This window comes from Meleagris gallopavo, chromosome 26 (genome assembly GCF_905368555.1).
Source record: "Meleagris gallopavo chromosome 26, MGAL_WU_HG_1.1, whole genome shotgun sequence".
Lineage (NCBI taxonomy): Eukaryota > Metazoa > Chordata > Aves > Galliformes > Phasianidae > Meleagris > Meleagris gallopavo.
The window spans coordinates 5,256,065-5,281,850 of NC_139429.1; the positions used below are offsets into that span (position 1 = coordinate 5,256,065).

Here is a 25,786-nt window from a genome sequence, read left to right on the forward strand (position 1 = left end):
GGGTTTTTAGAAGGCTTTATTTGGAAAGTTGCACAATAGGACTTTCCTGTTTAAAAAACAACCCCCAGCTTTAAAAAAATAAACCAGCGAATCCAAAGACACGTGAACAAACCAGCCCTGCTCGCAGAAGAGCCACTGCCAGAGCAACTCCATCCTCCCATTCCCAGCCCAAAGCAGGCACTGCACGGAACCCCATCCTTCCCAGCATGGGCTCGTGCCCCAGCGAGCGGCAGCACAACAACCCCAGCGAGGGGCTGCTTTGTTTGCTGCAGCAGGTCCCAGGCAGGGACATGCCATCCCTCTGCCCTTCCTGCAGCTCGGCACAGGCACAGGGGATGTGGCAGAGGTGGCACCCAGTGCACTCTGCGCTGTTTTCTCACTGCACCCCATGACCAGGATGGGCGAGGAAGCTCTGCTGCCTTCTGCCTCCCCAAGCGTGCGACTGCGTGTGTGCTTGCTGGAGAGGACAATGTGGCGGGGCCAGAGCACAGGGGACAGGGAGCGAGCTCCTCGAGGAATGGGCTTAAGGCTTGCTTTGTTTTCCAGAGCAAGGGAAAGGGAAGCTCCTCTCCCACTGCCAGCAGAATTTCTCCATGTTTCTGAGCCACTTCCAACAGCACCTTCCGCAGGACACAGTGACAATGGTCCCTGGTGGCTCAGGAAGTCTCTGCTGCCCGTGCCCAGGACGGACGTACCGAGTAGGGGGACACAGCCCAAAGCCCATCCCCTGCTAGCATGCCTGGAGCTCTCTGTCGTCTGCGAGGAGCTCAGCTGCTGCCTCCCGGCCCAGGTACCCTGCTGTGGTGGAGGCTGAAGCTCTGCTGCTAGTGGGAAGTTTGGAGCGGGTGGGGGTCCAGGACCCCTCCTCCCCTGTATCCTCCTGGGCAGACTCCAGCAGTTCACACTCCACCTCGATGTCCTCAACTCCCTTCTCCCTGTAGAGTGGCACGGACTCCATCTCCAACCCGTTCTCGAGGGCTCTGTGCTTCCCTCCCTGCCGGTACCATCTGCAGGCAGTGGAGCTGTGACAGGTCAGGTCAAGCCCCACGTTGTTCCTGCTCAGGCAAACCTCCAGCATGTAGTAGAAAGTCCAGAACACAGCAAAGCATCCCAACAGCAGCAGGGTCTGTGAAGGAGGAAATCCCTTTAGACACAAAACCCTTCAACTACCCCACAGCTGCACGGTATCACCTGGCACGTCCCACAGCAGAGGCCCCAGCACCAGCAGGATCAGTGATGCAGGTTCTCCAGTGACTTCCTGGCCTGCCCCGCACCTCCCAGCAGCCCACGGCAGGCTCACCTTGAGTGTGTTGGCTGTGATGGTGTAGTGCTGCTGCTCCGGGATCTCCAGACCCGGAGGGCAGGGCAGGGAGAAGTCGCTGTTCAGGTACTGCCCACTCATGGCTTCTTCCAGCAGTCTGGAAGATAGAGGCACTCGCTGAGGGTCCCACAGGCAGACATGGCTCCCGACAGAACATCTGACATGCTTGTGAAGGCTCTGGAGCACCTTTCACACCACTGAGGGTTTCCTGCTCTTCAATAAGGCTCTTCTATGCAGCCCAAGACCCGCCTCTGCCACCTATTGAGGGCAACCCTGTGCGAGGTGACAGCTGCTGAGCTGCAGCCCCTCTTCCTCACCCTGCCTTGTACCTCGTGATGGCACTGCTCCAGTCAAGCTGCTCCAGCTCAGAGACTTCTGTAACGTCCCTTAGCCCTCCAGCTCCTGTATCCCCCCTGAGATGGGGTTGTGGTCTCCTACCTCTGCCGCTCCTTTATCTCTGCTGAGGTCCAGGAGGAGCCGTACAAGGTGAGCTGCCACTGTTTCAAGGTCCCAGGCCTCAGATTCTCATCTCCTGGGGAAGAAACAGGTTGGACCAGAGGGAACTCCCACCTGGCAATGCATCAGGCTAACCTACTGCAGCCCAGGTGCTGGGCTGGCAGCTCCCCAGGGCACGGCAGGGAGCCAGGGTACTGGTGCACACCCTGGCCAAGTGGCTCTGAGAGGGGTTGCTCCCATCTCAGCCACAGTCCCAGCTGTTGCCCGAGAGCACCCCAGCAGCAGGACTCACCGGTGTCCCTGATGACCAGCCTGTACGTGCCCTGTGCTTCCTCACCCCAGCATCGAACCGTGGAGAAGGTCCAGTCAGCAAAGCCATTGGGATCCCTGCCAGAGAATGGGAGAAATGAACCATGAGTTTGTAAAGCAGCCTGAGACACAGGGCTGGACACTGGCCCTGACTTTCCTGCTCAGGGCCAGATGGGCTGGGTGTCCTGCTCTGTGGTGTGAGCCTCTGTTCCCCCAGTGCTTACGAGTCCATGCTCCTGGTGGTTCCTATCAGGGACATCATGCCACTGGGGCAGAAGAGCCTGATCTCCAGGTTGCCACGGCGGGGGTGCGTTATGGTGACAGTGACTGCCACGTGCTCCAGGGTTCTCATGCCAGAGAGCTGTAGGTCGGTGGTGGTGACTACAAAAGGACACAAACACTGATTGCTGCCTTCGCCCCAGAGCCAAGAAGGGTCTTGCTGGCACCCAGCTTTCCCCTGCCCTGACTCAGGGCCTGCAGGCTCATCAGCCCACCCAGTGTGCTCTGGACACTGCAATGAAATAACACCTTGCTCCTTATCAATCCACTCCCTCTGGATTTGTGTAAGCTTTCAGCAGCCCCAGGGGCTGCTTTGAACCAAAGCTATACAGGAGCCAGATTTGGAAAGAGGGTGAGAAACCTGGTGTCCAGACTCCCTCTTCCAGTCTCAAACCATTCACAGCTCCACAGATATTTACATCCCTGAAGCCACTAATTATAGAAGAGGAAATCCTGGCACACTTCAGAACAGGTTGTATCATGTGGCTCAGCCCCCTCTAGGCAGCCCAAGAAGCAGGTGGGCACTCTGCAGCCTCCTATAAAGGCACAGCAGGCACAGCCCAGGACTGCAATGTGCTCCCTGAGGCCACAAGGGGAAAGGGTTAACCCTGAGCCAGCCTGCAGCACCTGGGGGACCACAGTGCCCCTGGCTGCACATTCCTCTGCACATACTTCTCCCAGTTGCCTCTTTTTTGCCTCTTCCCAAAGCTGTAGCTGCTCAGCTTTCAGCTCATAATTCCATTTAGGGCAAAAGGAGCAGCTTTAGCCCTGGCCCTCATCTCCGAGGCACAGCAGGGCTAACCCTGCTGCCAGACCCCTGCAGTCACTTTCTCACCCCTTGGTTTCTGCAGTGCTGGTGCCTGCAGGGCAGCCAGGGAGCCTGAGGACAGGACAGAGGGAGAGTGTGCAACCTGTGCCCACCCAGCATCTCCCAGCTGGCCAGTAAGGAGGGAAGGGAGAGGATCAACAGTGAGGTGCTGGGCTGCTGAGCTCCCCACTCCTTCCTGGGGGAACTCTGGCCACTGGTAGTCCCCCTGCCAGGGGCTGCAGCCAGGGCAGTGGGGGGGTCAGCAGGGAGCTGGGTGCTGCTGGGGGTGGGAAGGCTGCAGGGCAAAGCCCAGCTCTCCTTCCCACTGGTAGCAGCTTGAGCATCGCCTTGTTTATGTGGACAGCGGCCGGCCAAGTCAGGAGCTGGAGCATTACCTAAAATGGTCAAAGCCAGAGGAACAGGTCTGGCTGCTGCCCAGCACAGCCCAGTGCACTAAAGCCTGTCTGGCTCTTCAGAGACATCAATCTATGGGATGGAGTTATCATGGGGAGCAGGCAGGGCGTGCAAATCAACAGAAACAGGTCCTCTGGGGAGGGGCATGTGGCAGGGGGGTTGGAGACTCATGATCCTTGAGGTCCCTTCTAACCCTGGCCACTCTGTGATTCTGTGGGCAGCGGAAAGAGACAGGGAAGGGGCCAGGCAGGCCAGCACTTAACCCCTTTGTGGCTTGTCCTGCACTGTACGTGGTGGACAGGCTCTGAGGCCTCAGCAGAAGCACACGCTGCCACATGGCACCACGCCTGCCCTTACCATTCCACGTGGCTTCCAGCTCCTGTGGCAGCAGAGGGATGCTCCTGCCCTCCTTCAGCACCGGGCTGACATACGAGGCGAGGTATGGAACAGACTCCCAGATCTGCCAGGTGGAAGGCAAAAGGGTTCAGTACAAGCCTGGTCCCTCCCTGCATGACCACGTCCTCATCTCCCATCACTCTTGCCAGCCACTCATATCACCCCTCCTGTGTGCAGATATGGGCCCAACTTGCAAACGCAGACAGTGACAAGCAGCGCAGGGCTGGGGAAGAGTGCCCATGAGTCTAAGAGCAGAAGCAAAGGAACTGCCTGTGGGCTAGAGAGGCTGATCAGACTCGTGACTCCAGGAAAACAGCACCTTTGGTTTTGTCTCCATCACTTTGCGATGAGTGGCTTTGAGTAGTTAGTTGGAGCTGTTATGTTTTTAGCAGCACAGCAGGGTAGGACTCAAAGTCCTGGGAGAAGAGCATACCGTACAATCCCATGAAAAATTGAGCATTGCTGGCAACAGGCAGCAACCCTGGACAGCCACACAGCACTCTGTAGGTGGGTGAGGATGAAGAGCCAAAGGAGAGTGCTCTGGTCTCCATGGAACTGGTGGTATGAGGGAGTAGAGGTTGGGATGTCCCTGCTCTGACCACAGCACACCACAGAGGCCCCGGGACACAGAGCTGCCAGCTCAGAATGCTCTGGTTCTTTGGGGCACGATGCCCTCCCTGCAGCATGGTGTGCATGGGGAAGGTGCTGGGGCTGCTGACGAACCTCCCCAAGCCATGAATCAGAGCTGTCGTCTCCCACGAGCGAAAGTTCTCGCCCATGGCTATATATAGTTGTGAGAGAGCAGCAGCTCGGCAGCAGGTTTCAGGCACTGCCGAAAGCCTCATGACTTCATACCAAAAGCAGCCTTGCAGTGAGGGCCGGCAGGATGACAGCCTCGCTGCTGGCCTGCACTGCAACAGTGTCACCCCGCCGTGCTGCCAGCACAGGGAACTGCCCCCGCTGCTGGGGTAGGTCTGCTCTAGGGGCCTCTGGAGCCCCCTGGGACGGGGGCAGAATTACCTTGGCAGCGTTAACCAGCCTCCAGGCGTTGAGCAGGCCAAAGCCATGCTGATGGCTGTGGCTGAAGCCGGCCCGGTTGACGTCCCACTTTGCGTGACGATCCTCGTACTGAAAAGAAATAAGAACTCATTACCTTGGGGCACCCCGGCAGCCCTGCAAATCCAGAGCAAAAGAACTGGGTCTGAAGGAAGGGAGGCTCAGAAATCTCCTGCAGAGTGGGGAGGCAAACCTATATGGCCTCATTACAAAGAAATGGGTTGACCTTTGCTTGAAACAAGTCCCAGGACAAACAGGCTTCCCAGCTCCTCAGAAAGGAAATCAAACAGCACAAAAGGGCACAAATGCCTCTGCTCTGAAACATCCCAGCTGCTCCTTTCTCCCTGCCACCCAAGCCATGGCCTGTGGAATGGCAGAAGCCTTGGGGAGAAGGAACCTAGTCCTTTAAATCAACAAGATTCAGGCCAGAAGGATCTGTATTCCATCATTTATCAGGTTGCACTGCACAGGCAAAGCTGGCCTGAAGTTGTGGAAAACATTGCCCTGTGCCAAAGTGAGTTTCCTCTTAGATACAGTACGAGCTGGACACAGATTCCTGCTCCCTGGAGGTTGTGAAGGAGCCCTGTCCTTTGGAATCAAAAGCTCCAACAGTTCCCACTCCAGGTTTCTGCTGGGAGCTCCACCATGTCAGCAGGAGCTGGGCTGGAGTCAGGGCTGTGCAAAAGCAAAGGCCGTGTTTGCCACTGAGCTCTCTGTTATGTCTGTTTCCAAGAGCTCAGCTCTCTGGAGAATACAAGGAAAGGCTGGAGCAGGACAGAGCTCCTTGCTTTCCCACTGCACAGTGCTGGGTGGCACGCTGGGGACGTGTGTCAGGCACACTGCGTGTTCACACACTCCCAGGGTCTGCAGGCGAGGATCGGTGAGTCCGTGGAAGACCTGTATGGATGGAGGCACTCCTGGAGCAAATACCTCATTTGTTATCATGACAGTGGAAAATGCCTCTGCCGCATTCCTGGAGGGAACATGGGGTGAGGGGAGAACGCCATCCATTTGCTGGGAGCCAGACAACCGAGAGATTTATAAAGGGGCAGACAGACATAACAAGATTGTGCACTGCAGGACCACGGCTATCCGAAGCATCCTTGGAGGGAAGCTGTGGGAGATGCAGCAGGAGGGAGGGCCGCTGGCTCACCTTGGTGGCTGTGAAGACGATGATGTGCTGCACATCTCTCCAGGTGAGGCACGGCCGCACCTGCAGCATCAGAGCTATCATCCCTGCAGCAAGCGGAGCTGCAGCTGACGTCCCTGTGTGGCCTTCCGTGCATCCTGTGCCCTTCTGCAAGTCCCAGTCTGTCGTCACCTTCAGAGACAGAGGAGAGATGCCTCCTATCACACCAATCTTTGCCACGCTGCTGTGGCTGGGCTGGGAATGGGAGCAAATGAGCCGTGCTCTTGTGCCACCTGTTTCATGGCAGCCCACGCTCAGCCTGAGACACAGCCACTAGCCCTGGGGACACAGGACAGCGGCTCAGTTGCTCTGGAGGGGCATCCAGAGATCAGCACTGCTCCTCACACTATGGAGATAGCATAAAAGGCAGAGGCTCTGGGGCTCTGCCCTGTGCACAGCTAAGAAATGAGCAATGCTTAAGCACAACAGGCCAGCAGCTGTGCTCCTGGCAGAGAAGGCAGATGTGAAGAGCTTGCAAAGGGAGAGCAGCCCGTGGGCACTATGAGGAAGCAAGAGCCCTAATTTACTGCATGAGCACCCCCAGCAGCATGCAGGATGGTGCATGCAAGCTGGTAGGTTTACTTGAGTGCCCTGCAATGTTGATCTATTGCTTGTACGTTACCATCAGCAATACTGATGCAATTGCTATTGCTCTACCACAAGCCTGGTGAGGAAGAAAAGATCCCCCAAGGGCTGGCTGGGAACATGAAGAGGGGGCTCAGAAAACCTGGGAGTGGAAGAAAGAGTCAGGCACGGGCTCACCTAGCTAGCCCCTCCTCCAGTGCCAGGGTCCACTGGGACACCAGATTATTCTTTGCTCAGGATGGTGAAAACCTGTTCCAGCCCCGGGTGTCTGTGCCTGGGCTGAGCAGACTGTCCCAGGAAAGGAGGAACCAAGCCAGCCCCTGCAGCACTGATGCCATGGCAGTCACAAGCAGGCTTTGTGCAGCCAGGAGTGCAGATCCCTCTCTCTCAGGTAGCCAGCCCAGCCACAAATGTCTGTTAAACTCCATCTGTCCCAGGTGAACGGATGGGAAAACATTTTGGCATCGGGATGGTGGAGCAGGAATCAGAGCATGACAGCACAGGCAGAGAAGAGCACTGCCCCACATGCTGCTGAGCACCATGCAGTGCCCCAGCACGAACACAGCGTGCCAGCGCCAGCATCCAGGCTCCAGCTCCCCACATACAAGGCTTTTACACAAAATAAGAGAGAAAAATCTTTGTAAGCCCAAGAACTCGCCCTTCAGAACACAGATGTGGGGAGCTGGTCCTAAGCCCCCCTGCCTGCATCAACCACCACTAATCCGCCTGTCTCCAGCAGTCTCTTCCGCACCAGCAGCTTCCCCCCCAGCCAGCAGGCAGGAATTTGCAGAGCACAAGCTTTCCTTCTCTCCGTGGTTGCTGAGATCAGGCTCAGAGACAGGAGGGGCAGCCAGAGATCCCATCATCCTCCCTCAGCCTCGACCAAAACAACAACAAGAGCAGGGCAGCAGCAGCAGGGGGAGAGGGTCAGAGATTAGTTGCTGAAAAGCCTGCAAACATTTCCCAGACAGCTCCTGGCCAGGCCTTGGGTACTGAAACCAGTATGAGATGGCTTCAGTTCACCTCCCTGGGAGCTTTGGGAGGTGACATCTCTCAGCTCTGCTCCCACGCATGAAAACCTGCACTGGTCATAGACAGACACACACACACCACGCTCAAATGCTGCAATTAGGACCCAAATACCAATTTGAATGAGCTGATTAAGAGGGAAACTATTTATAGGGAACTCAAACTCAACATAAAGACTCCTGGGACGCCCTTGTTTCAGGGATAACACATTGCAGTTGTAAAGCAAAAAATGCAGATAGCTTCCTTTGGAGAGGGGGAGGAACTGGGCCTGAACTAAGCAACATAGGGAGAAGCTCAAGGCAGATACAGTGCTTGTGTGACTCTGGTTTATCCTCCCTGCTGACCACGCTGTAACCTCAGAACCACAGGATGCCTGCAGAGGGATCATACTGGGCTGTGCAGGAGCACACAGAGCCTCAAAAGAAGTTCCCAAATTATGCCATCTCCTTGCAAAATGCAAATGTCTGTCTCCCTCTGCTCTCAGCAGGGAGACACACTGCACTGCCAAGAGCTGCACTTTTTGTTTCCTTCTATGTTTGATGCCATACCATTCTGTCAGCTGTTAACAACTTCAGTTAGCACTCGGACACTGCACGTCCTACAAAGAACACCCTGAGCAGCATAAACTTTCACTAGGAAATACAGCTCGTGCCAGAAGCTGTATTAAATTCTTCCCATTAAGGAAACCACACAAAGTTTACAGACTGGTAAAAGAAAAAAGCCCAGCAGATGGCTCAGAAGTTAACCCTGACACCACTGAAGCACAGTTACAGGGCACTTAAGAGCAGGAGACTATGAAAAGGGGTGTGCAGGTTATAACAAGAAAGGGGCTCATAGAGGAGCAGTCACATCAATGCAAAGAAGAAGGATGGCTCTGTCATACTTTATTCCCAGGCTCTGCACAGCCTCTCCTTCTGGCTCCTTGATGGAATACCAGCTGCCACATCATTGTCAGTATTAAAAATGAAGGGGCATCTGAGACCTCCAAAGCTACCTCACCACCAGCAGACTGTGGGCAGCTGGACACAAACCCAAAGACTTGTAACTGAAAGCACAGCAGCTCCTGTACAGAGTACAGACCTTACTTGGCTGCTGTTGCCTAGTTTCCTAGCATCGAATTTCCAAACCAGCATGGGACAACTGAAGTTATTTCTGATACTAAAAAAAATGAGCTCCATTCTGGGTTTTACTTTCCCTGCTGCATGAGCTGAGTCATTGCTCTGGGCAGACTGTGCCGTGCTGAAGTAAGTGAGCGACATCTGCCCTGGTGCTGGACCTGAGAGGAGCTGCACAAAGGCTTGTGAGTCTCAGCTAGGCAGCTAAGAAGCCCAGGCTCTCCCATTCCCTGTGCTCCTCTCCCAGGCTCTCTCTGTTCTCCCACTTTACCCAACGTGTGGACAAGCCTGTCTGACAAGTCCAGATTCAGCACCTCTCAATCAGGCACAGAGCCACAGCCACACTTCCCTGCTCATGGGATCATCTCTCTTCTGCCTGCCCTGGGAATGGGACACCCCAGGATGGCTTGGGCTTTGCAGCTCCTGGTGACACCACAGAACAGAGCCAGCACACAGCCGTAGGGGTTGGTTAGCCTGACAGCTCCCTGAGTGCATCTCTGTCCTGGTATGAATGTGCTGGGTCAGGCCTGGGGCTGGTGAAAACAGGCCTGGCTGCTTGGCTTGGGGAAAAAGGACATTTTGTTGACAAGAAGTCATTTTTTGGCAAAAAAAGGAAAAGCTGATAAAAATATTCAGAAAAAAAAATATTCAGCTGGGAGAGGCACATGTGCCAGAATAGAAGAGCTGTGGCCAAGCAGCTTAATGAGACCAACGTTGCTCCTGGCTCTCCACGCAGAACGGAGGTGACAGGACGTGATGCAGCCATAGCAGACACCCCACCACCACTCTGGCCACTGCCCTCAGGAAAGCCCGCAGGGATCCAAGCTCCATCCCTGCTGTTCAAAAGGGGCACACACAGATGGGACGCTGCTTGTTTTCCAGCTGTCACCGAAGGAGCTCCTGGTGACGTTCCCAGAGACACAGTGCAGAGGAATTTCTCTGGGGTCACCCAAGTGGCCCCTGTCCCAGAAGATGTATCCCTGCAGCTCCCAGCAGCACAAGGCAGGAGATAAGACAAGACAGATCCTGTCCCTTTTGGATCCTGCAGTTGTGGAGGCAAAAATGACGCAGACAGGATCTGCACCTGGGGCCAGGAACACAGCGTGCCCAGGGAACACCCCTGCTGAGAGAGGGCCACAGCACTGCAAGTTACCTGCTGACAGTGACAGCACTCGGAATAGCTAGAAACAGGAATCTCCTGCTCAGACCATTATTTATGTAGGACCCAGCCAAAAAGCATAATAATTCCCTGCCTCACAGCTGCGTGGTAGTCGGAAGAGACAGAGCCTTGTCCCTGCTCTTTGCTGGACTGTTACAGCCCTGCAGCTGGCAGAGCCCAGGGGAAGACATGTGCCTCACGTGGTACTCACAATGCTCCTCATCATCTTGTCCCCACCACTGAAGGTCACGGCCAACATGGAGGCACACTCCTCAGCATAGAATGGCATGGAGCCCATCTCATCCACTGCACCTGGAGGAAAGCAAAAGGCAGTGACCATATGAAGCCTGTCTCATTTTAACCACTGAAATTGCAAAGTGATGAACCCCTGAGGACCTGCTCTGCTAGCTGTGCTTCTTCCACATCCCCATCTGCTACCGTGGTCTATACTTGCAGGTGGACTCCTCCCTTCCCCAGACACAGAGGAAGAAGGGGAGGGCAGGATGGTTGCTTTGCTGCTTTGCAATGTCTGCTGCTCCAGGCAGATACCTGGCTTTGTCAATAACAAGCCCTGAGCACATCCTAACCCCCCAAAGGTCCGGGTGCAGAGGTGGACAGGAGGAGGGTCAGGCCATGGTGTATATGGCTTCCTAGCCCCACATGCTCTCCCTCAGCACCAGGACAACTTTCAGTGCAAACACTGCCAGCAGAGACAGAGCACTGACAGGGCCTGCTCCTGGGAGCTGGGGAAGGAAACCAGACCTAAGCCTGTATTTTTCCAAGGCTGGAAGATTTACAGGAAAGGCAGCCACTAAAAACAACCTTTCACTGTGCTTAATATTAAACAGCTTTTCTACCCCCCATGTAGCTTCTGGCCTCAAGAAAATGGATTAGATGTTTCTTTTCTAACACACATACTGGGAATGCTGCGTTTCAAGTCATTCCCCAAACACGGCAGCATGGGTTTCACAGCCTGGGTGATGGAAGTCTGAATGCAGGCAACAATTTCTCGTTCCCTGGGAAAGAGCAAGACAGAAGACATGTACGCTCACCTATTGTGACAGTGTAGATGGAGTTGGCATAACCATCATAGTTGCAGTTGTCGTTGTGCTGCCCTCCATTGCCGCTGGCCACCACAAAGATGCTCCCGAAGCCCCTGCGGCCGGCTATCACACCGTGCTGCAGGGCAGCCTGTGGAGAGGGGACCGTTCTGCAGGTGCTGCCTTCCCCAGCATCCTGCTGAGTGAGGCTCTCTGCTCCTCTACAAGGCCTCAGCCCTGATGTACACCTGACAGACTGTGCCCCAGAGCTTCCTCCTGCAGTATCTGCACACAGCGAGAGAACAAACTGCGTAACTGGAAACAATTTGTCACCTCAGGGTGATACCCCAGGTGTCAGCATTGCTCCGAATGGCACAAAACAGCTATCTCATGGTTAGGAAAGTACAGCAGGAGGCTGCCAAGCAAAAGAGAAATTAAGCAGAACCACATCCCACAAGCAATGTGGAGTCCGTTTTGGGGCTCCCTGCAGCAAGCCCTCAGTGCAGCATCCTGCAGCAGAAGCTGTTTGCAGGCAGCTGTTAGTGCTAGGAATGCCTGGTCTGAGCTGAGAGCACCCTGAACATCATTTGGGTTGCAAAAAGGTGTCAGAATAACACCACAGGTTGCAAAACAGTATTCTCCTGCTACAGCCAACCTCTCCTTGGAAAGCTCATCCAGCACTGCCTGAACACTGCCCTCCCACAGCAACGTCACCTCTCCCCACCACACAAACGTGTGACACCTCTACTGGCAGCGATGGGAGCCAACAACTGTGTGCTGCACCACAGCAACACCCTGCCCTGCCTGCTCAGGCAGGAAAAAAACCACCAGCATTGCAGGGCCAGGCCAGGGGCGACCCTGCTGCTGGAACTGCTTTGTACCTTTCCCAGCTGATGGGGGCCATCCACAGTTTTCCCATCATCATCTGGACCCCAGCTGCAAAGAGAGACACTGTGATGTAAGAGGAGTCACAGACAGCAACACTTCCTCCCGTTATGGTTTGCCATCAGAAGGAGCTACACGGTGTTGGAGTAATGCAAAGAAAGCTTCCCAACTAGAGGTGCTGCAGGCTCACCTGCAGCTGTAGATGTCATTGATCTGATAATGCTTGTTGAAGGCGATGGCCTCCATGCTGTCAGTGAGGGGCCCATCCAGCACTCGGATGCCTGCAGACAGAAGACAGAAGACAATGAACGTGATAGAAGGGGATCAAAGCAAGCTGTGTAAACAGCATGAACAAATTCCTCAGCGGGTTCACACGAGGGACGCTTGCACTCCCAGCCTGACTGAACCAGATCTCCTGGAACTATAACCAGGGATCAGTCTGCAGGGGCACACTGAAGTCAGGATCTGGAACTGCAGACACATCCTCACGCTCAGTTCCACGTCCTCTGCCAGACACAGCTTTTCTGATAAGCAAGTACTCCAGTCCCGTGGCCAGAATCGAGTTGGTGACAGGGAAAGGACAACTGAACACCAGTTAGACTCACTCCTAAGTGCTCCAGAACATCTTTGCCCAGAGCACTGCTCCATGTTATTGCTTCTTTTCAGGGTTAGTCCCTGCCTGGAACAATTGCTTCCCCTTCCAAACCACCAAATGGCCAGGCATTGCTTTGGGATGGGTGGCATGCTTGATGACTGAGGAAAGGGTACAAGAGACGTAAGACACCACAATTACTGTGCTCAGGACCTCTACAGCAGTATAAACAAAAGCTCAGTGATGAGTTTTCCTTGACCCTAACCCTTAATAACTACAGTTTTACATCATAGTTTCGGTTGGCAAAGAATGTTACAAATGGAAACCAGGCACACATCTCAATTAAGATTATTTATAAACAGTATAACTGCCCACCCATCTCAGCTCCTGCCCGGCATAGTGCATGTGGCTTTTTACTGTCACATCTGAGCCTTGCTCTGTGGAGGAGCTGAGCAGCCCAGCTAGGGATGTGCTGGCTCTGCCTGCTCCAGCTGGCACCGTGCTGGCTCCAGCACTTCCATGCTGCCGTGGCATGTCTCCCTGTGCCATCCCAGAGCTCAAGGCTTTCCTCCTGAACTCACCCTGCAAAGTCAGGCGCATATTTGGAGAGCCAAAGGTCAAAGAAATGCTGGGTTCTGACACAGTGAGCTTGAACTAACCCCTTCCTACTGCTACATTCACAGTGCCACAGTTAAACTACTGAGCTGACCTCTTCTCCTACCAGCCCGGTTCCACCAGCAGTTTCTGTTTGTGGTCTCTTTAGCAGGTAGGAGACTGGGGCTGTGCTATGACCCATAGGCTGCTCTGGAACCATCCCAAAGGGGAGCCAGAGCAGGGCAGGGGCATGAAACTACCTGCAGTGGCCTGGGAAGCTCTGTGCCTCCAGGACCCTGCTGGCACCCTCGGGCCCACCCTGTCCTCCAGCAGGGCTGTCACAGGAGGCTGGCGCTTGTCACAAGGAATGTGGCACCATCTGCTGGGTGTGGAGAGAATCACACAGCAGCACTGCCAAGAATGTCAGGCACAGAGATCTCACTTCCCTCTGCAAAGGAAAGTGAGAGCTCCAGAGACAATCAAAGCACATTTCCAGCTTTGCACAAGGTAGATGTGCAGCACTTTGCACCTAAGGGGAATGCGGTGTATTCGGGGACATTTGCTTTCCAACGCCTCCAGATGCAGCCTGTAGCTCTGCACTGGAGTAGACATGTCTGTGCAGCGTGGCACACATTTGCTTAGCTGTGTGGTGAATATTTTGGAAACTCCCAGCACACACCTAGTGCGCTGTCAGGCTTCTGTGGAGAGAGCTGAGGAAAACACCAGTCCCTACCTCTAAGGAAGGAACCGGTCTCAGCAAGCCCTGCCTGATTCACAGCCACCTGGGCTGAGCCACCTCTCCGGGGGGCCGTGCCCCAGCAGCACGTGGGGAGAGCAGAGACACTCAGTGCACAGCTTTGCCACAGCTTGTACCTACCTGCAATGCGGCTCCCATAGGCAACTCCCACCGTGCAGAAGCTGTTGTTGGGCACAGCAGCGATCTCCCCTGCGCAGCGAGTACCGTGGTGGTTGCCATTCTCTTCGTCAGGGTGAGGCATGGGGTCGGGGTCATTGGAGTTCAAGTCATAGCTGCCTTCTGGGCTCTGAAAACAGACCCACGGTCACAACTCGGAATCACAGAATCACAGAATGGCCAGGGTAGGAAGGGACCTCGATGATCATGAAGCTCCAACCCCCTGCCACACGCAGGGCCACCAATCTCCACATTTAATACCACACTAGGCTCCCCAGGGCCCCATCCAACCTGGCCTTGAACACCTCCAGAGGCATCCACAGCCTCTCTGGGCAGCTGTTCCAGCACCTCACCACTCTCTCTGTCAAGAACTTCCCCCTGACATCCAACCTCAATCTTCTCTCCCTCAACTTCAAACCATTTTCCCTTGTCCTGCTGTTATCCACCCTTTCAAAGAGTTGACTCCCCTCCTGTTTGTAGGCTCCCTTTAGGTACTGAAAGGCAGCAATGAGGTTACCCTGCAGCCTTCTCTTCTCCAGGCTGAACAAGCCCAGCTCTCTCAGTCTGTCTTTGTAGGGGAGGTGCTCCAGTCCCCTGATCATCTTCGCGGCTCTCCTCTGGACCCTCTCCAACAGCTCTCTGTCTTTCTTGTACTGGGAGCTCCAGACGTGGATGGGGCCTCACAAGGTCAGAGTAGAGAAGGACAATCACCTCCCTGTCCCTGCTGGCCACTGCTCTTCTGATGGAGCCCGGGATATCATTTGCTTTCTGAGCTGCAGGAGCGCACTGCTGGCTCATGTTCAGTTTTTCATCCATCAGATCCCCCAGGTCCTTCTCTGCAGGGCTGCTCTCAAGGACTGCTCCTTCCAGTCTGCATAAATGCCTGGGATTCCTCAGGCATCTGCTTTCACAGATGAGCAGACACCACCAGGGTGTTCGCACGCCCAGCCACCTGCCCACTGTCCCTCCCACCCACAGCCCCAGCACTCACATAATTTGGCTGTATGTCCTTGATGGTGTGCTCCACGCCATCGTCCACCACCACCACCGTCACACCGCGCCCCGTCACGTTCCGCTCCCACACGCCGGTGACGTTGATGTCCTTCCCGGGGCTCTTGCGGTTGTTCTGAGCAGCAGAAAGGACAGTGAGAGCAGTGCATCAGCCCTGAGAGCGGGAACCTTTTGCACAATTACAAAACACAGGGCCAGGGCGAGTGCAGGGAGGTGTCAAGGACAGTCACTAAGGGTTAGTTTTACACAGCCAGCGTGCAACAGCTGCTCAGCCACAGAGCGGAGCACCAGCACTGCATGGGCAGCACCGGATGCACAGACAGCTGCTGCTTTGCCTATGTGACTTCTCACTCGTAACCACACAAGGGGCCCCACATTGCTATCAGGGCAGAGGCAGAAAAACCACTCACCAGATGCCACTGCTGGGGGTATTTGGGATCATTAAAGTGCAGGCTGCGTTTGGAGCGCTTCAGAAGCTTCTGTTCCGAATGCCACCGCACGCTGTCATGCTGTGCAAACAAAGTGTCCACTGATCTCCTTATTGCTTCGGGTTCCGGTGCCGGGTGGCTGTCGGGCCGATACGAGAAGAGGTAATGGCCCTTGAGCTCCCCAATGCGGCCCATGTTCACCAGCCCCGCGGTCTGGGCCAGCTGCTCCGCCCGCTGCTCCAGTTCCTCCTCCGCCACATCCAAGCTGACGGCCCACGCCAGCTCCTCGTGACCACGGGCCACACTGTGGCCATCATCGAGCTCCGTGCTGCGGCTCAGTCCGTGGGACAGCACGAAGGGGATCCAGGCAGCGCCCAGCCAAAGGCACGTGTGGATGCAGCGCACAGCCTGCACTCCTGCGCTCCATCGCGGCGACCTCCACTCCCGATGCGGCATCAGACAGGCAGGCTGGAAAAGAGAAAAAGGCAAATATCGATGAGAAGAAGGAACAGCAACAAAAAACAGGAACGGTGAAATCTGTTTCCAGCACTTCCGGTGCAGGTGCCACAGTCCCAGCTGTGTTTGCTGCGGGTCCCTGGCACTGTCACAGAATTACCGAATCACAGAATGGCCCGGGTTGGAAGGGACTGTGAAATGTGGAGGTTGGTGGCCCTGCATGCGGCAGGGGGTTGGAGCTTCGTGATCCTTGAGGTCCCTTCCACCCCTGGCCGTTCTGTGATTCACATTCCGCACCGGCAGGCCCCGAGCGGGGCAGCGCCCGTCCCGTCCCTGCCCTCTGCTGCAGGAAAGCAGCAGGGAAAACCCAGCTCACCGCGATCTGCGGCCGCCGTCGGACACCCGCTTCACCCCAAGGCCTCGCTGCCGGCCGCCACCCAGCGCACCCAGCGCTGCCGGGCCGCACCAGGTTAAAGTCCAGCTCCGAACTCCGGCCGCCCCGCCCGCCCTCTCCACACAGCGGGGCCGGGCGGACGCCCACCCTGCCCACGGCTCGCCGCTCCCCGCCCCCCGCGGACGCCTTGCCGGGACCCAACGCGATTCCGCAGCCCGGCCCCGCTCACCCTGCATGGGCCGCCGGCGCCGCTCCGCCGCCGGATGCCCGCGGCCTCTGACAGCGCCGTCACGTCCGCGCCCGCCCCTCCGCGACGCGACCTCCGCTCCGCAAGGGGGCGCCGTCGCCGCGGGCGCTTCCGGAGGCGGCAGGAAGAGGCGGGGCGGGGCGGGCGGTACGCGGGCCGAGCGGCGCCGCTCCGGGCCCAGCCGCAGCCTCCGGTCGGGTCGCCATGGCGCTGGAGCGGGCGCAGGCCGAGGGCCCCGCCGCCGCGCCGCCCGCCAGGTAGGCCTCGGGGCCGGGCGGAGGGGCCGCGTCGCGGCTACGGCGGCGGGTGACCTGTTTGTTTCGCACAGCCTCTCCGCCCCGGAGAGCCCCGGCGAGGCGGCGCCTGGTGGAGAGGCGGAGCCCGCGGCCCTCCCCGGTGAGGCGGCGGGAGGCGAGGGGGAGCGCGGGCCGGGCGGCGGCGCGGAGGCCGCGGGGCAGAGCGAGGGGGCGGCGGAGGAGAACGAGGCGGAGGAGGCGAGCGCGAAACCCTCGCAGAACATCGCGGTGCAGGTGGGCGCGGGGCGGCGGGGAGAAGCTCCGGGGCCGGGGGTGTAACGTGGGTTGGCGGTGAGGGGCTCCCGAGGCGGCTGTGTAAGTGAAGGAGTGAAGCGATGTGTTGGCGGGGAGCGACCCCTCACGGGTCTGAGCCGTTGCTTTGGGATGCCTCCGGCGCTGGAAGTGACTGGGGGGAGGTCGGGGTGTTTGGGGGGGGGGTCTGATGGGAGCCGTCGCCCTTTACAGACTGACTTCAAAACGGCCGACACGGATGTGAACACGGATCAGGACATTGAGAAGAACCTGGTGGGTACTGAAGCCCTGTGGTAGGTCGGGGTTCTGCTGCTCCTGCTCCCACAGTGTGGCTGCAGGGGGCGATTTGTACCTTGCAGCTCTGGGAACTTGTGGGTGCTCAGCAAGTTCTTGTGGGGCTTCAGCAGTCAGCAGCATGACCTGAGTTCTGAAAGGCTGCCAAGTAGTGGTGGCGGGGGTAGCATCTGTGGGACCTGGTAGCTCTAATATGTCTTATGTATGAGCAAGAAAGATCATCTTGGTAATTCGGTGAATACAGGATGTGAATCTTGGTCTGTTTCTGACTCTGCATTAAGTGGAACACTCCTGTTTCTTAATAAATATCTTGTTTATTTAAAAAATAAAAAGGAAACCATCAAAAACATTTCCCTCCACCGCTCACTGTGTTTTCACTAATTTGCCTATCAAGGCATCCCAGGCCATTTGAAATTGCTCTCAGAATGTCCTGTGGTGAAATTGTAGCAGTATAGAGGAGGTAGCTGGAAGCAGAGTTGTTCCTGGCATTAGGCATCCTGGTGCTGCCTCCCCTGCACTTTCCACAGGATGTTTTTTTCCCCTTTTAAATACCAGCTTTGGCTTCTTGAGCTGTTCTCTTTAGAAGAGGAAATGCAGCTCTGGCTGCAGCTTCGGGCAGCGCTGCCATTCATCTTCTCTGACCTACAGAGTGTGAGCTTTGATGGTGGGAGTCACTGAGCCGTGGTTCTGCACAGATTAAGCATCTGCTTGGCATCTGCTGGGCTTCTATATGCTGTTCTGCTGACTTTTCCTTTTTGTGTCCACACTCTCTGTGGTGTGATGGAGGGGAAAGGTTCTCCTTGAATTTCTGCTCTCTGCTGCAGGACAAAATGATGTCTGAGAGAGCTTTGTTAAAGGAACGGTACCAGGAGGTGTTGGACAAACAGCGGCAAGTGGAGAACCAGCTGCAGGTGCAGCTCAAACAGCTCCAGCAGCGGAGGGAAGAAGAGATGAAGAACCACCAGGTAATTAGCAAAGTCTACTTTCTGTCTATCTGCCCATTTAGCCCTGCCAGTTATGTGGTTGAGGTGGGTTGATTTGGGCCTGTGCTGAGGGGCACAGTGAGGTGCAAAGCATCGTAAGAAGTGGCAGCGACACACAGCATGGCAGTTCTCCCCTTGTATTGAAAGTGTATTTTACAGCATTAAGGATTGACTCCTGCTCAGATCTGGGTGTTGAGCAGTTTAGAACTGTGAAGCATCTTGCATGCATGTCTGGTGGTCTTACCAACATCTCTTTAACACATGCAGGAGTTTTTCCACATGGAAACTGGTGGGGAGAGTGGTGTGAAGTGAGCATCTCCGTGCCATTATTTAGATGTCTCTAGTTGTTGCCAATGGGTCCCTAGCTTGAATGAGTGATTCACAGCTAGCTCTGTGGGGCTCAGATTAACACAAAAGGAGTCATGGGGGGCTCATCAGCTAAAACTAGTCCTCATAAGGAGACAGGAACCTGTAGTTCTGACCTTCTGTCTGTCTCCTGAGTTGCCTTATAATAAGCTCTATGAACTAAAAAGAAAGATTTTGATGTCTGTAATCTTATAATCTCTCCAAGTTTGTTAAGAAAATAATGGCTTTATAAATGGCAAAAGCCATTTCTTGAGGATTTTGCTCTTGACTTGGGTAATGCTTATGCTACTATAGGAGATTCTGAAAGCAATTCAGGCTGTTACGATCAAGCGGGAAGAGACAAAGAAGAAGATGGAGAAAGAGAAGAAAGAATTCCTGCAGAAAGAGCAGGATCTGAAAGCAGAAATAGAGAAACTCTGCGAGAAAGGCAGAAGGTACTGGTATGAACAAGCAAGTCTGTTTTTAGGAAGGAAAGCATAACTTTGGTGTGTACCTGACTAAGTAAAAGAGGATCACTTTCAACCTTTGGAAGCAGCATGTGTTTTTGTGAGCATGCAAACATGATTCCCCAAAAGAAATTTTGAGCAGGATGTGGTTGTTTTACCTGTTAGGTGTATGTGCAGACAGAATTTGGCAGTTCTGCTGTGCTCTGTGTTCTGCCTTTCAGAATGCAGAGCCTTTCAGCAGAAGGCAGGACAGTTCATTGGCAGTGGCAGTGTCTTGTTTCCTGTTGTAAAATTCCTGTTTTCTTGTAAATGTATTGCTCAAATAGCTTACCTGTGCCTAATGGTTTGAAATGCTCTGCATCAGTCATGCTTTGCTTTAAGGTAGGCAGCATGCTCTGTGCAAAGAATCATACTAGATTCAGAGGGGTTCTGATGCAGGCAGAGAGCTTCAGGTTCCTTTGAATGGTGAATTGGCAGTTTTATGGAGCTGTTCTGTGATGTCTCAGAGATCTGGCTTTTTAATTTGAGGGCTCAGTGACATTTCTACATAAGCTGCTTTAGTAATGACTCCCAGAACTCAGCTCCTTTCCCCCTGAATGAACTGTTGCAATGTCAGAGAGGCACAGTTCCCTGTGGATCCTGGATAAAAGCCACAGTCTTTGCTCACTGTTGTGATACAGCAAAATTTTTGCTCTTGAGGATGGCAGTGGTTGCTTTCAAACATGTAACGTGTAGTTTGGTCTTCAGAGTGTGTTGTGACATTGAGCACACAGCTGTGCAAATACACAGTGTAAAGATGAGAAGTGCAGCACTAGTGGCTGTGTGCTAACACCTTTGCAGTAGGTGATTCCATCTGTTCTTTATTCTTGTGCAGGTTGCTGAAGGAGCAGGAGGAGAAGGAAAACAAGATTGCTTCTCTGATTGCAGAGCAGTCTGATGAAAAGTAAGGCTCTTATCTGTTATCAGATTAATGTTGAACATTCTTGTACTGGTCATTTTGTCTTGGAGTGCCTTATGGGAGGCTGGAGGTGGTGGTCTGACAGTGCTGTCCAGTTATGTATTCTAGAGGTTTAATCTCCCCCTCCAGCAGGTTTGTGCTCACAGCCTCTGGATTAAATCCTCTTTGATCCTGGTCTCAAGAAGACTCCTTGATACTCGTGGCATAAAGATCCCATGAGATTGGAATTTATGCCTAATGGATTGACTCAGCTTGTAGCTGCTACTTCTGACTGAATTTCAGCTTCCCCAAAAATCAGGCAAATCTATTTCTTTGTGCTGTTTCCTACAACTGCCCAGCTACTTTAAACCTGGACACATTTCAGGTATTTTAGTGCTGCACAGAGAAGTTCCAAACCCCCTCACAGGTGGAAAGGGCCATCTTCCTACTTCTTCAGGACTAGAGTGACTTTCATCTATGCATTGGTTCAGGTTGCTTCCCAGAACTGTGCACTGTTCCCTGGAGCTGGCCAGAATTTTGCTGAAGGGAGTTTTTTCCTCCCCTCTTTGCTAAGCTGTATACTTGTGTTTGCACAGTATTTGTTTGCATGCTCTGCAACAGCTCACTCCTGGGATTCTGACTCACACAGCCTTGGGAAATGTGACTGGTGTCATGGTCTGGAAGCTGCCAATACTCCACAGTTCCACTCCATCAAGAGTTGCAGGGATCAGTTGGCTTTGTGGGAGTTTATCAGATCTCTGCTTTCAAGTGATTCCAGTGCTGAAGCAGACTTGTTCTGTTTCTGTCTGCAGGCAGCTATGGGAGATGGAGCTAGATAAGCTGAAGAACCAGCACAATGAAATCAACAGGAACATCCTCGAGGAGACAGAACGGGCCTGGAAAGCAGAGGTTAGTAGGTGACTTCTTCCTCTTCAACTGGTTTGCAGGTTTCTTTTTGAGATTCTGGATCATTAATGACAGATTCAGTGAAATTAAGAGCAGCTGAGCACGAGGGCAAGAAAAGGGTTAAGCAGATGTCAGTGCAGTAAACAGTAGTTGGGATTGATGCCCCAGTGCATGCAGTGTGGTGCTTAGTGAAGAGATCACAGTCGTGGTATTGCAGCAGGAAATGAGGGCATACAGAAACTGCTTTCTTGTGGGGCCCCTCTGTGCTAGATCCTGTCCCTGGAGAGCCGAAAGGAGCTGCTGGTGTTGAAACTAGAAGAAGCAGAAAAAGAAGCAGAGCTGCACCTCACCTACCTCAAGTAAGTCCCTGTAGCCTCAGAAATGAAAGGCTAATTTGAATGTACCTATGTGCCTAACTCCTCTTCCTCTGCTTACTCTGACAGTTTGACTGGAGTGGTTCAGTTTCCTTTATTCATCTAATGTGATTCAGTAATGTCACGGGATGGAGTTGTTTGGCTGTGCTTACATATTTCCTGTTAGTGCTCATCTGTTGTGTAGGCACAGTATTGACTGTAGTGTTTGTCTGTGTGCATCAGATCAGTCTGTACTGTGGTAGCACCATGCACTATTGTAGGGTTCCTCCCCTGGGTTTGAGCTTTTTTTTCCTCCCCAGCCAGAAGAGGGGACCCTTGTTAGGAGAAAGCAGAAGGATTTGGGGAGTTAGTTGCTTCCAGCTTCTCCTGCTTTGCTGCCAGTGACAGCATGCTTGCAAGGGGGAATGTTAAATTGTTCTTGCAGGTCTGCACCACCAACACTGGAGACCATGAGGCCAAAGCAGGAGTGGGAGATGAGGCTGAACAGGATACGAATGACCAAGGAAAGTGTCCGAGTAAGTTCCTGTCAGACAGCTCCCAGCTTGAGTGTGTGGTTCCCATCAGTGCTACTTCACATGCTTAGTTGCAGCTCTCTTTGGGAGAAGAGTAAGATCCAGGAAAGAGGTTTGTGTCCCAAAGCATAGCACAGCCAGTCAGCATTTGTGAACAGCTGCAGAGCTCTGCCTGTATCCAGACTCGTGAATGTGGATAAGCCACGTGGAACAAAAACAATGTGTTGGGTTAATAAAAGAGGCAGTTACTCTCTTTCTCCTTCCAGGTCCTTTCTCATTCTCTTCAGTCCTGCAAAACCAAGCCATGTCTGCTTTGGCGCCTGCAACTATTCTGGGGCTGAGTGCTTTGTTGAGGCAACAGTGCCAGGGGAATTTGCCTGTTCTAGGCATTCAGAGCCCCAAAATTCCTTAAATGGAGGCTTTGATAAACATGCCTGTTTTCTTTTCTCTCTTTTAGGATCAGTTCAATGACCACATTCAGATGGTGAGAAATGGAACGAAGCTGAGCAGCCTCCCACAGATCCCAACCCCAACACTGCCACCTCCACCCTCAGAAGTGAGTGCCTCTCCAGTCTTACAAATACAAGCTTTGATTGCTGTGAGGCTCTGGGAATAGCCTGCTTGCTGGCTTGTGACTGGCAATGTCTGTGCTAAGTCCATAAAAGGAGACTCTGTAGGATTATACTTTTTGGAGTTCTCTGCTTGTCCTTTGAGGCAGTTGTCTGGGCTCACCTGCTGCCCCTGATGAGAATGGGCTGCATGGCCCTCACGAAAAGTGTAATGGCCAGCAGCTGTGGCTCAGTTCAGCTTCTGTCTGGTTGGGGAGGAAGATGCTCAGCTGTGTTTTGAGATGGTCTTACTCTAACCAGCCTTTTCTTTCCCCCCCCCGTTTTTCTTTCTCAGACAGATTTCATGCTGACGGCATTCCAGCCCAATCCATCCCTTACTCCCAGGCTCCCATTTCCCATAGGACCAGTTCCTGTTCCCATGGTCATGCCAAGTGCTGATCCTCGGGCACTCTCCTTTCCTCTCCTTAACCCTGCGATCTCCAGACCCAACCAGCCTTCTCCACCGCTGCCTGCATCCCAAGGAAGAAACAGCCCCGTCGTGGCATCGCTTATTGGCACACACAGTCCTCACATGACTCCTGCAGCCTCCATCCCTCCTCCACCAGGCCTGGGAGGAGTTAAGGTCACTCCGGAGTTTCACAGGTCACAGCCAGCAGATAAGCTGGAGAAGCTGCTGGAGAAGTTGTTGACTCGATTTCCCCAGTGCAACAAGTAAGTGTCTCATGGTGTTCTTCCCTGGGAATGAAAACGTGTGGGTGAGGTGTGAGCTGGGATAAGGGGAAGTGAAGCTTGTCTGGAGCTTAGGAGGTCTTGAGAAACGTAAGGGAAGTCTGAAGACAAGGGGTGGGTGCTCTCTGTCAGTAAGAAAGATTTGGAGCTTTAGTTTAAAAACAGCACTGACACCTGAAAGCAGCCGAGAGTTCTGCCTTCCTCTACTGAGGTGCTGCACCAGGTGGGCACTGTCTCTTGCTCCAGCTGGGATTTCCCTCACTTCCTGCTGTTTTAGGGACAGAAGCTCAGCATGTGATGCATCTCATTTGGATGATTGAGAGCACATATTCCTCTGCTGTGACACAGCCTTCCCCTGGTGCTGGGGTGGCTGTCTCGCATGGAGCACTGTTGCAGGTCTTTTGATGGAGGGGTCCCTTCTGGGGAGGCTGCTTGGCTCACTGGTGGCGGGTGGGAGCTCTTAGCAAGCTTCTGTTCTGCAGGGCCCAGCTCACCAACATCCTGCAGCAGATCAAGACAGCTCGGAGGACAATGGCGGGTCTGACTATGGAGGAGCTGAACCAGCTGGTGGCAGCCAAGCTCGCGGAGCAGCAGGAGCGGGCAGCAGCTGGGGCTCAGGTAGGATTCTTGGGATGGTGCTGGGGGCCATGCCAGCTCCTGGTGGGCGGCTGCAGGGAAAGGGAGCCTGGGTGGCAGAGAGGAGCGAGCAGCTCCTGTTCCCTGGCTCCCTGCAGACTGAGCTGAATGGGGCCCACTGGTGGGACCACACAGAGCTCAAGCTTGGGTTGTATATATGCCAGGGGAGCAATTTTTCCCAAAGGTAACTTAGAGTAGCACAGCCGTCCTTTACTTCTGCACGTTTCTGATATGTCTTGTTTGCTTTCCCACAGCCTCTCAGTCGAATCAGGGCACCCATGTTTTCTGCTCCGCTGCCTCAGATCAGCACACCAATGTTCCTGCCCCCAGCCCAGGTAGCTTACCCTGGAACAGCATCACATGTAAGATTTTGTGGTTTTCCTGAGTGCACTTCACCATCTCCAGGGAAAGCCAGCTGGAGAGGGAGCCCTTCTGAGAAGTGGCCAAAGGGATGAGCCCGTGAAGCAGGGAGCTCTCTTTCTCCTCGCATAGCTACTCAGGGTGGTGGGTTAGAAGGGAAGGGTTAGAAGCATGGGTTCTTCTGTGCTCTGCATCAGAGTGGGAGAGAAAATGCTGCGGGATTGGTATGCAGAGGGAAGAACGGGGCAAACTGGGGCCCCTGGCAAGACCAGTAGCTGCAACACTGAATATGTGCGGGTGTATCTGTGTAGTTTGACTGTCTGCTTTGTGTTCCCTTGCTGCTCGACCCAGACCCCAGCTGCCTGTAAGCTATGTCTCATGTGCCAGAAGCTTGTACAGCCCAGCGACCTTCATCCCATGGCCTGCTCGCATGTGCTGCACAAGGAGGTAAGTCCTTCCTTGCTACGTACGTCTTCTGTGTTCCCTAATTATGGTTCCCAGTGCAGATTCCTTTCCTGGGTCCCTGAGCGTATGTAGTGAGTTCCTGTTGTATGGAGACTTTGCCAGGAGAAAGGTATGATCAATCGACTTCTGTGTCCTGTCACTTCTCCCTGCTCTTAGCTGGGCTACCCTGAGTGGCCATTTCTGGTGGCTTTAAGAACAAGGCCTTGGAGCTTGTGCTCATTTTTAGGAGGGTTAAATCTTGGCCTTTTGCATTCCTGGAGGAGGAGAGTCTGGGAGGTTATAGAATACAGGGTGATGGAGGAAGCTTGCACTCTCACCTGGAGCACTGCAGGCCTGTGTACAGGAGCTCGGTTGAAAAGGGCTCCCCAGTCCCAGTGACCTTTTGACTGAGCTGTTCCTAAGGAGCAAATAAGCCATTCCATAACATGGATGCCCTTTGCCATCGCTTCTGGAAAAGTAACGCCACGCTACATTCACAGCACCTTTGAGTTGTGCCAGTGGCTCTTGACTAATTCTCTTTCTTCCAGTGCATCAAATTCTGGGCACAAACCAACACAAATGACACTTGCCCCTTTTGTCCAAGTCTCAAATGACGGCTACTCGAACAAAGTGGTCCCACGGGAGGAGTTGCTGTGAATAGACAGGATCAGTTCTAAGATTTCTACAGTTCTATATTTATACGACCATGTATACACATGTACATTTTTATTATATAGGTAATGTGTGTATAGAAAGTCTGTATACATACAAATTCATAAATAAAGTGTGTATATTATGCAGTGATTTGGTGCTGCTCCTTATTAGTTTGTAGCCTTGCTGGCTTCCTTTCCAACGTGTGTTAAAGCATAACCTGCCTGCCTGGACTCCGCTCCCCTCGATGAGATGTCTCATCTGCCCCAGCAATCCCCTGCCGTGCCACATCCGTCTGCTGCTCCTTGTGCATGCTCTGAGTAGTTCCCCTCCTAGCAATGAACAGATTGCAGAT

The 25,786-nt window shown here is 53.9% G+C and overlaps 3 protein-coding genes across 10 annotated transcripts in view; 1 reads left to right on the forward strand and 2 right to left on the reverse strand.

Moving 5' to 3' along the window:
• On the reverse strand, positions 1-16,794 carry PCSK7 (proprotein convertase subtilisin/kexin type 7). 2 transcript variants are annotated; one of them, XM_085209085.1, is made up of 16 exons: positions 16,659-16,794; positions 15,562-16,047; positions 15,132-15,266; positions 14,105-14,270; positions 12,232-12,322; positions 12,038-12,092; positions 11,169-11,307; positions 10,328-10,428; positions 6,193-6,360; positions 5,004-5,111; positions 3,945-4,047; positions 2,311-2,467; positions 2,070-2,164; positions 1,760-1,853; positions 1,301-1,418; positions 1-1,126 (listed from the first exon to the last, which is right to left on the reverse strand). In XM_085209085.1, the coding sequence occupies exons 2-16, from the start codon at positions 16,033-16,035 to the stop codon at positions 731-733; spliced, it is 2,400 nt and encodes a 799-aa protein (XP_085065211.1). In that variant the 5' UTR covers positions 16,036-16,047; positions 16,659-16,794; the 3' UTR covers positions 1-730. The 2 variants fall into 2 exon arrangements, with proteins under 2 accessions (XP_085065211.1, XP_085065212.1); XM_085209086.1 differs by lacking the exon at positions 16,659-16,794 and adding an exon at positions 16,412-16,559.
• On the forward strand, positions 16,649-25,584 carry RNF214 (ring finger protein 214). Of its 7 annotated transcripts, XM_085209090.1 has the most exons (15): positions 16,797-16,933; positions 17,005-17,206; positions 17,438-17,497; positions 18,343-18,483; positions 19,162-19,301; positions 20,188-20,256; positions 21,063-21,159; positions 21,427-21,515; positions 21,955-22,045; positions 22,500-22,598; positions 22,946-23,322; positions 23,823-23,958; positions 24,231-24,338; positions 24,688-24,783; positions 25,329-25,584. In XM_085209090.1, the coding sequence occupies exons 1-15, from the start codon at positions 16,881-16,883 to the stop codon at positions 25,392-25,394; spliced, it is 1,824 nt and encodes a 607-aa protein (XP_085065216.1). In that variant the 5' UTR covers positions 16,797-16,880; the 3' UTR covers positions 25,395-25,584. The 7 variants fall into 7 exon arrangements, 6 of the variants coding, with proteins under 6 accessions (XP_085065214.1, XP_085065217.1, XP_085065215.1 ...); XR_014879665.1 differs by lacking the exon at positions 17,005-17,206 and having other exon boundaries at positions 16,649-16,933; positions 24,688-25,257; XM_085209088.1 differs by lacking the exon at positions 17,005-17,206 and having other exon boundaries at positions 16,649-16,933.
• Positions 25,492-25,786, reverse strand: part of BACE1 (beta-secretase 1) — a 10,247-nt gene continuing 9,952 nt past the window's right edge. Inside the window, exon 10 of the mRNA XM_010723737.4 lies at positions 25,492-25,763. The gene's annotated coding sequence lies outside the window, so the exon portion shown is untranslated. The remainder of the gene's footprint in view (positions 25,764-25,786) is intronic.

Bases quoted from the DNA above. Each gene is read 5' to 3' on its own strand.
- PCSK7 (XM_085209085.1), bottom strand. From the start codon at position 16,035: ATGCCGCATCGGGAGTGGAGGTCGCCGCGATGGAGCGCAGGAGTGCAG. The intron at 15,267-15,561 runs GTGAGTGGTTTT...TCTGCTGCTCAG, and splicing joins ACCCCCAGCAGTGGCATCTG to AACAACCGCAAGAGCCCCGG. The intron at 4,048-5,003 runs GTAATTCTGCCC...TCCACCTGGCAG, and splicing joins GGCTGGTTAACGCTGCCAAG to ATCTGGGAGTCTGTTCCATA.
- RNF214 (XM_085209087.1), top strand. From the start codon at position 16,881: ATGGCGCTGGAGCGGGCGCAGGCCGAGGGCCCCGCCGCCGCGCCGCCC. The intron at 23,323-23,822 runs GTAAGTGTCTCA...TCTGTTCTGCAG, and splicing joins CGATTTCCCCAGTGCAACAA to GGCCCAGCTCACCAACATCC. The intron at 24,339-24,687 runs GTAAGATTTTGT...TGCTCGACCCAG, and splicing joins ACCCTGGAACAGCATCACAT to ACCCCAGCTGCCTGTAAGCT.